Source organism: Gallinula chloropus (assembly GCF_964237585.1).
Source record: "Gallinula chloropus genome assembly, chromosome: 24".
Taxonomy (NCBI): domain Eukaryota; kingdom Metazoa; phylum Chordata; class Aves; order Gruiformes; family Rallidae; genus Gallinula; species Gallinula chloropus.
In genome coordinates, this window is record NC_140109.1 from 2,570,036 (window position 1) to 2,579,387 (window position 9,352).

Below are 9,352 nucleotides of genomic sequence, written 5' to 3' on the forward strand. Positions count from 1 at the left end.
GTGTCTCCTGACTGCGGGGTAATGGGCGGTCTGGCTGTGCAGCATGGCACTCACAGTGCTGCCTAACTGGGTGCACAGCGTGGGGAGGGGGAACAGCATTACATTGTGTCCTGCCTTCCCTGCAACGCTTCTGGCAGGTCTTCTGCATGTAATTTCTGGGAGCACGTGGTCTCCTAACAGGTTTATGGCTCTTGAAAGTGAGTTTCAAATATTCCTGACTGATTTAAAGTCGTCTTGGTTCTGTGGTTCTGCGTGATGTGACTTGGCCCTGGTAAAATGTCTTGTTCTGCTGCAGGGCCAGGAATCTCTTCTCTCTGAAGGGAAAGCATAACAAAGAAAAAAGGATGCACATCTACAGGTTCCTGCTAGACCACTTCACAGATGAGCAGAGGTTCAACATCACAACGAAGATCAGCCACAGCGTTCTAGGTAAGGGTCTGTCCTCAAAAACCTGGTGAAGAGCTGATGCCTGCATAAAACCATCAGGCTCTCCATCCAGCCATGTTATCTTCCCCTCTTTACTGGCTCTGGTTTTTCCAGTAAAATGCCTCTTACTTCTTCCCTGTGTGTTCAGCGTGCTTTGTGGATATGGTCCTTCAGTTGGACCTGGAAGCCAGCGAGCTGCTCTCAGACACGTTTGCAGTCCTTAGCTGCAAAGAAATCAAGCTGTCAACTATGAGATCGAAGCCCGATGAGGACACTCAGCCTGGTGAGGATGAATTGGCAGTGGCCAACACTGTCATGCAGGCGGCACAAAAGAAGCTCATCTCACAGGTGAATGGCACTTGACCTGGTGTGGGAAGAGGGCTGGCTGCTGTACTGGGGGAGGCATTGGATCTTGTGAGGTGGAGAAACTTGCACAGAAGTGATCCAAGTATCGGTCACAGCGATGCCAACAACAGGCAGTGCCTGTTGGGCTCTGTCTGTAGGTCTGCTCTGACCTGAGGCCACCAGTGGCAGCACTGTGTGTTGGAAGAATGAAACGTTGAGGCTGGATTTGTGAAGGTTGCTTGTACTCGAGTTGGGGCAATGGGCTAAATTTGTTCTGCAGGTCTCTTACCGGTAAAGCATTTAAGCATAGCAGTGGCGTTTGGTGCACCTTCTGGCCATTTGTCTTTAGCATGCAAGTTGCTTGGCTTAGTGATGTATCTTAAAAGGCTGCACTTGGGTTGAAAGCCCACACACACACGTGCAATGTTAGAGCAGGCTTGACTGTGGTAATTCCCTTGCTATGGAGCGGTAATTCCTCTCATGTTGGCTGTTCGTCCAACCAGAGTGGCCTCTTCTCTACTACACTGTGTAACTGCTCATGCCTTGTTCTACCAAAGGTTCAGAAGAAGAACTTCATAGAAAACATCATCCCGATAATCACATCGCTGAAGTCTCTGATGGAGCAGAAGAGGATCCCAGCTCTTAGGGACCTTATGAACTACCTACGGGTAAGGAAAGCATCCTCTCCTTGGGGTGTTTTTTTCTCCAGTTAACGTGTTAGATATGCACCCAGTAATGCAGCAAGTAGCCACCTTAGAAGGGAATTCAGAAGGCATATGATGTTGTGACACTGGCACTGTGCTAAATACAGTAGGAGGTGGAGGGATTTTGGATAAGGATCTCACAGTGTGTTACGTGTGAGCCTCCTCAGTGGAACGTGGGCAGGAGGCTTGAATGCTGGAAAGCTGCTCCGCGTTCAGAAGTACAAATCGGAATCAAAACTCTTCGTCTGTTAAAAACACCTCTGCTCTACCAACTGGTATTTCCTTCTGCACTTGGAGCAGCTGCGAGCTGAATGGAGACATGAATCAGTAGTCAGGAGAGATTGCTGAAAGAGTTTAAACATTTCTCACTGCTCCAGGAAGTGATGCAAGATTACCGAAATGAAATCAAAGACTTCTTTGCTGTGGACAAGCAGCTGGCAGCCGAGCTGGAGTATGATATGAAGAAATATGAAGAGCAGCTGGCCAGGGAAAAGGAGTCAGACCAGGAGCAGGTCTCTGAAGTGCAGGCAGAGGTTGGTGCTGTTAACTCTGTACACGTGCTGGCTCCTCTGCTAAAGCTTGTGTCCCAGACTGGGTGTCAGTGGGCCTTGTTGCAGAACGCTTCCCAGAGTGGCTCTGCGATGCTCTAGTGCCTCTCTGCATTTGCTGACTGGAGCTTTGGTTTCAGGCTCGTTTAATACGCTTAGGGGTGACAACAAGCAGCCACAGAGGAGCAGCAAACAATTAATGTGAAAAGAATTCCATTTCAAGGGAAAACCAAGTCCAATTTGCCACCGGCTGTGCTTATGGGCTGCATTGCACTCTGTTCCCAGAGTGTTATGGTGATGAACAAGTCAGAGAGAAAAAAAGGGTTTGTTTTGTCTGACTTCAGGCATATGCAGAGTGGAAACTGAAATCCATTCTAGTCATGCAGATCCTCTTTAAAAAGGCAATATAAAGAAAGAAATACATGCTTGGGCCAACTGTCCTGAGCTATTTTAGATACCCACCTTAAGATGAGATGACTTCTACCCTGGAAGTCCCTTCCTCTCTCTGCTGGATTTAAAGAGCACCTATATATAGACCTCCAAAGTAGGACATATGTATCCCATCAAAACGTCCTGTTCACTTCTTGTTAAGACTTCAGCTACTGATTTCACCCTCCCGAGCTCCCCTTTACATCCAGCTCTTCATCACGCAGTGGCTGTAGTGAGGGTTGTTGGATGTACCATCTCTTCTCTTGTTTCCTGTAGCAGACTCCATCTTTGGAGGCAGCTGTACCTTCTGAGGGCTGGAATAGCAACACCCGGACTCCTGGGAGTAGGAGGCACTCCTTGCCCCCTCCAAGAAGTTCTTGCTCTGAGCCTCCCAAGTTTGCTACTTCTAGAGCTGATGTTCTGAGGCAGCCGTTACTTGCTCGCAGGTATGGGGCTCTGTTTGTGTGGCTGGTTACATTACTCCCTGGGGCTGCTGCTCTGCTTACCCACTGCTGAAAGTCACCAGTGCTGCAGCACAACCTGCTCCGTTACCTTGGATGTTTGGGAACTGAGGGGATTGGGAAGGGGACCCATCTCTCTCATCTACCTGCGCCTGATCCAGGTGTGCGGAAGGGGATCGCTGTTCCTTCATGGTTTTTTCCCCCCTCTAGGCCAGCATCCTTGAGCACACTGGCCATCCTGAACTCTGCCAGGAAAGCCGTGGAAGGCAGAATCGGGCAGCGCAGCAACAATGTTGGAGGAAACTTACTGCCTGAATCGCTTCCATCAAGCGCAGCTGGAAGCAAACAAGGTAGGAAGCCTGCTGTGAACTGATCTGGCCTTGGACTCATCTAGTGATGCAGCCTGATGGCTGGACCCTGGAGGTCTCTGAGCCAGTACATTTCTATTCTGAATTATTTCTTTGTTATCCCTAGCATCAAGCCAGAGCCTGGATCAACAGTGCAGCAGAGAAACTGTTTCCGTGGTGGGCCGCGCAATCAGCACACCAGAGCGTAAGTAGGGACCCTTTCCAAACTGGGCTGAGCACCCATCCCCTGAGGGAGACAGCAACGTGTGGCTCTGCTAGCGAGCAGAGAAAATGAGTCACAGATAACTGTAGTTGCTGTCTTTAAACACTTGTGGTTAATAAGAACCCTTTTGATATGGAAGGTCTTGGAGGAGCAATGGGTGTAGGAAAGGGCAGTCGCTGTGGTCTCCATCTGCATGTCACAGGGTATTCTGGATTGAGCCAGTGCAGGAGAGTGTTTATTTTGGGTGCTGCCTGGAGCACAAAAGATCCCATTCTGTCGAGACCCCTGCACCCCTTAACTGGGGAAGCGTAGCTTACCATTTTGAGACCAAATTACAGAACGTTGCTGCAGAGGGAAGCACTTGTGCTCTGGTCCTTGTCAGCTTTAAGGCATAGGGGGTTCCCATTGTCCAAACAAAGGATCTCAGGTAAGCTACGACCTGCTTCTGGAGCAGGCAGTGAGCTGTTACACCTGCAACAAGAGCATGCAGAGATCTGTTCGAATGGGATTGGCAGCCCGCTCTGAGGGTGTGTGCCTTCTACCCCAGGGAAGGACCGAGCTGAGCATTGGAGGAGTGACTGTTGTTTTCATTCTGCTGTGGGAACTAAAGTAAAAACACAGGGAGAGCAATCTCCAGTACGCAAACTGTGAGAGTCTGCTGTGCTTCTGTCTGCAGCAGCTGAATTGCCATCACACAAACCTGACCTTCAGAAGGCAGGAACGGTGGCAACACTAACCAGGATAGCTTCCCAGTCAGTCTTGAGACACACAGAGAGATCAGCTTGGATTTCCACAAGCTTCAGTGATTCCCTTCCAGGACGAGGAATTGGTTGAAGAGGAAACTCAAGAGTCTGTGGAGGGAAGTATTTTACACAGAGTTTCCAACTCCTGCCTTACAACATGCTTCCTACCTTAATTCCTTGTGAAAGATTCTGGGGAACATGAGCGTAAATCAGCGTTGAGTAAAGTAAAATCTGAATATTGTGACATCTCGCTGGAGATAAGTGACAGGCAAGAGACAGCTGACAACGATGGTCTATTCAGGCAAGCTAAATTCTGCCTAGCTCCCTTGTCAAGTGATTGCTCTGTCTGGCTGCAGGCAGCTCCTTGCACAAAGGGCTCGTCGGGTCCTTGTCACTCTTCTGGGGCTCTCTGCTCCGCCTTGACTAGGCAAAGATGGCAAAGCCTGTGAGGAAGCGGTGGCTCTCCTGCCCAGGCAGGACCAGGAGGAGCGTGACTGTGCTCCTTTGGTTCAATTAACTTCTGCCCTGAAAGAGGAAGGCTGTGAGCCTGGAGCACAAAGCTGATGGGTGCAGGTGGCCCTTGAGGTTGAGCACATAGTTTTTGGGGCTGGATGGAAGACACTGAGATCTGCTGGGCTGGGAAAGAGAGTTCTGCTTGCACCTGCAAGTAGCTGGAAGTACTTAATGTGTGACACTGAAGTGTGCTGCAGCGTGCCCTGCCTCTGGCTGTGCCCCCAGCTGACTGCTAATACACGGTGGGGTTTTTTTCTTTCAGAGACCATCAATGACCTGACGTTTGGTGCTGGGGTCAGTTACATCAGCTTGACAGATACTCCTAATTCAGTGCCAGGCAAGTTACCTTTGTGACTCTAACTGAGGGGGGGAACAACCCCCCTGTGACCAAACCTGTGGCTTTTCTTAAAATATGCAAATATTACTTGCAGGGAAGAATGACTCTGAGGATGATCCCAAAGATATTATCTACTTGACATCACCAGAGAAACCGTAAGTCCAACTCAGCGCGGGTCTGGAACTGCCATCACGGTGAGAAGGACCCATGAAGCACTCTGAGATAACCCATGGTTCTGCTCCTTCCTCCTCCTAGCCTGACCGTGCCACGGGAGTGGAAGGTGGAATCCCCAGTGCAGAAGAGGAAAAGCCAGCGTGTGTCTCTGCGCCAGTCCCAGAGGAGAGCGCAGCTGAAGCAGAAAAACTGATCCTTGGACTCAACTTCTGTACAGAATCACCGTGCTGCCTGAAATCTGCCCTTTCCCTTCCTCATCATAAATCACTGTGGGCACACAGCCTGCCCTCCTTCCTCCAGCCTTCCTTCCTTCCTCCTTTCTTTCTTCCTCGCCTTCCTGCTCCCTGTCTTCCTCCCTGTCCTTGTTTGGGTTTCACGTGCCAGCAGACCCAGCACCCAGCAGACGGGCACACACAGCCCATGTTAACACAGTTTGCTGTTGACAGAGCTCGCTGTGGGGCTCGAAAGCTGCGGTGCTGAGGGAGGCTTGCTCTCCAGTTGTCCATTTGGGGAACTAAGAGCGTCGTGTTGCCACTGGCACAGTGATAAAAGTGTTTATCACAGCTTGCTGGGAAGTGAGTGGCTGGGCTTATTCACCCAGCCCCGCCTTGTCCCTCTTGGTTCTGCACTGGAGTCACTTTGATTTGAACAGAGGTGGAGCAGCGTGTCGCTCCCACGCCCCTAAATCTGGTAATTGCACACTGCATCACCTCTTCTTTGTTGTGCAAACTCCTGTGTGTGTGAACAGCCCCAGCGCTCTTTTATATGGAACATTTCCGTTCTTCAACTGTGTTATTTCCAGCTATTAGAATTTTATGAAAATAAATGGTTACCGAATTAATTCCACCCACGGCTGGCTTCTCTCTTCTTCTGGATCTGACAGAGAAAGCTTTCTTTTCCTGTAGATTTCTACAGCCCCACCGTCTCCTGCAGCCTCCTGGTCCCTTCAGCACGTGCCTCAGTTACTGTTGGGCCCAACTCCTACATGTCCTCAAGCAGGGTGTGGGCAACTGGCTGAGACCAAGGCTGTGCCCTGCCCAGGGCTATGCCACACACTGGGTAATCACTGGAGCCTGGCTGTTCCCAAGCGTCCCTGGAGCCAAGTTGACCTAAACCCAGTGTTTCCCGTGGTCAGCTTGCATTACAGAGGTTTCACCCCAGATTGTGTGGAACCCGGAAAGGGAAGGGGTTGTACTCATGTGGGCCTGTCCTGGACAGTAGGCTTTTCTGTGGGAACAGAGGCTGAGCATTCTTTTCCCACAGCCACTTACCTCCTGTGCTGGAATCCCAGCCTTTGCCCCCTCTCTCCCTGTTCTGTTTTTGGGGATCAGAGAAACCTTCAGGCCAGGTTAAACTTCTATTCCTAAAGTCAAAATGTGGGAACAGGGAGCCCAGGGAAGGGCTTGGCCTCAGGTGATGCTCAGCGACAGCCACAGACCTTTCTCCTGTGCTGTCCCTCCAGACCTGAACTACAACTGAGCTGCTCTGGTGAGTACCAACAATTTGCTTCCTAATTTGCACTCCTCCAGCTCTTGTCCTGGCCTTGAGCAGTGGGATAGACACCTGTCCAGGAACAAGCTGAGGACTAGCACTGTCCCTTGGACTTCCCCTACCCCCCAGCCCCACGCCAGAGAGCGAGTGCTCTGATGGAAGGGACTTCCCCTCCGGTGACAGGGCTGTTTAAAACCCAAACCCCAATAAAAACCCCAGAGGAATGCTTTCTAGCTTGGTGTTTATGCAAAACATTCTTGGCAAAGTTAAACAGAATACATTAGTACAAACCTGAATATTATTCACAACGATACAATGAATTCCATCAACCAGATCCCATGAGCTGCATGGGGGGGCTCCCCTCCCCTTTCCCCTCCCCTCCCCTGGGTAGAGATGCCACTGTCACATTGGGAGCTGAGCAGTGCCCCGATGCTCGGCTTGCTGGCATTCCCTGGGAAGCCTGCCAGAGGCTCACGGCCAGGCTGCAGCTTGTCCTCCCGTGGTGCATAGAGCTACTCGGGTTCAAACCTCTGCTTCCTCTCCCTTACTACAGGTACCCTAAAAGCAGCACAGACAAGGAGTAGCAGCTACACAGAAGGTGTGAAGGAGTGTTACTCGCTGCTGTTGCTGGTTAGAGGTGGCGTGCGGCCGGCACTGCGTGGGGTGGTTGAGGAGCTCATCCTGCCAAGGTAAGCACCGCAGCACAGCACGGCAGCAGCAGTGGCAGCTGGGTTATGTGGGAAGGGTATGGCTGCCCTGGCCTCAGTTTTACTCTCATTAGCAAAAGGAGAAGTGGCAACACTTTTGTTTAGGCAAAACAAACGTGGCTCTGGCACGTCCAGTGAGGCCCCCAGGAAACACAGCAGGATGCTGCAGAACACTAAGTCTGAACCGTCAGCATCCCACAGACTCCCTACAGGAGAGGGTCACACAACTCCATTCGTATCAGAAATACAACACTAAATTCTGCTACATTAAAAAAAAACACTTCTTAAACCACAGCACAGTTCTCTTGTTGCACCCACATCTCGCAGCCTTCCATCACCCCCTGCTGCTCCACACCACCATCGATGTCAGAAGTCCCCGGGAAGCTCGTGTTCCCAGTTGCTCCCTCTAAAGCCAAGAGAACCACATGTGTTTTGGGGTGGGGTTTTTTTTCTTCCTTTCTTATACCAGCCAGGGAAAAGTCGCAACTGACACAGCAAAAGTGCTTTTGCTCTCCCAGCTCCAGGAGCAGTTGCCTTGGCTATGCCAGTTAAACTTGTAAGGCTGCTGTGGCCCTCATGCTGCGTTAGTGCTTCAGGGAAGTCAGAGAGGGGCAGCAAGCAGTGAAGTCACTCTGTCAACCTCATTGGAACTGGGTCCAATGAAGAAAAGGAAGCCATCCCATGGTATTTCTTGCAACAACAAAAACAAAACGTGTTGGTCGCTGGCAAGAACAGGAAGGTTTTTATATATAAAAAAGTTGACAGCTCCTGCCGTAAATTTACAAAAACTATCCCTGAGTGACTCTGTTCTGTGTCTGGTAAGACCTCTTGTGACAAGGAAGCTGCTGAAGCTAGCCTAAGAGGAAGGCGATGCTGTCCCACCTGCAGCTTCTCATTACACATCGTGGGACTAGTGATATGCTGCGAGCGTGCCGTACCGCAGCGCCGTTCTGAGCTCCTCTCTGTGGCTTAGAAAGTAAAAAACCCAAATCACTCCATGGCTTAGACCCTGCTGGCATCACGTGTTTACACCCTGAATAGAAACGTTACCTTTTTGGAAGTAATCAAAATAGATCTTTGCAAAAAATTTCGAAGGTGGGACTTTACAAAATGAAGGGAGAAGGTAAAAAAGCTGGGAGGTATCTCGGTACCTGTGATGGCCATCTCAGCCCACGAGTATTTGGCTTCAATTTTCCTGAAAGGGACATCATAGTGCCCCACTATGAGCTTGTCGACACCCCTGAGAGATGCCAGCCCAAGAGGCCAGCCTGTTCCCCAGGGGCCAGAGCTCTCTGCAAAGCGGCACACAGGAGCGACCCTTCCACCCCGACGCTGCCCGGGGTGTGCATTAGGTGGAGTAGCAGGAAGTCAGTAAGCTTACAGAAGGGCTGAGAACGTTGTTAGCTGCGTGTACTGGACCAGCCTCCATCGCCAGAGGATGCTCAGATGCCCCGTTCCACACCTGAGCGCTCAGACTCAAAAAGCACAAGACAATCACCAGCGTGTAACAGTCACCAGCCAGGCCTGGACAGCAGGCTGCTGAGAGGAAACCCCCCCCTTTCCCTTGCATGGGTAAATGTCACTCATCAGAGTCCGTCTCTTGCCGTTATCAGCACCGTTTTGTCTACTAGCAGTTGGTACCAGCAATGTCTACTACACAGTTACCAAGAGCGCTGCTTCCCCTGGTCGGTCTGTGCGCCGTGGCTGTGTCCCTGCAGAAGGCATCCCCACACCCTGCCCCAGCCCAGTCCCTTGGGAAGCACTGAAGCACTCCCATAGTCCAGGGGCAGGTTTCAGCCATCCTGTCGGTATCTCCAGAGGCCGGGGAGATGCAAGTTGGGCAGTGAGGAGTTACTTAAACTTTGGCAAAGAAAATAACAAGATACAGAGATAGCTAGCTATCG

General features: G+C 50.9%; 1 protein-coding gene across 1 annotated transcript in view; it reads left to right on the forward strand.

Annotated features, from left to right (window-relative positions):
• The window catches only part of NCAPD3 (non-SMC condensin II complex subunit D3), a 19,807-nt gene extending 14,227 nt beyond the window's left edge, over window positions 1–5,580 (forward strand). Inside the window, exons 22-31 of the mRNA XM_084274922.1 lie at window positions 296–429; window positions 575–774; window positions 1,329–1,439; window positions 1,853–2,008; window positions 2,729–2,898; window positions 3,124–3,263; window positions 3,388–3,465; window positions 5,002–5,076; window positions 5,171–5,231; window positions 5,332–5,580. Of these exons, the coding sequence (XP_084131048.1) occupies window positions 296–429; window positions 575–774; window positions 1,329–1,439; window positions 1,853–2,008; window positions 2,729–2,898; window positions 3,124–3,263; window positions 3,388–3,465; window positions 5,002–5,076; window positions 5,171–5,231; window positions 5,332–5,443 (1,237 nt within the window). The 3' untranslated portion in view covers window positions 5,444–5,580. The remainder of the gene's footprint in view (window positions 1–295; window positions 430–574; window positions 775–1,328; window positions 1,440–1,852; window positions 2,009–2,728; window positions 2,899–3,123; window positions 3,264–3,387; window positions 3,466–5,001; window positions 5,077–5,170; window positions 5,232–5,331) is intronic.
• The last annotated feature ends 3,772 nt before the right edge of the window (window positions 5,581–9,352 follow it).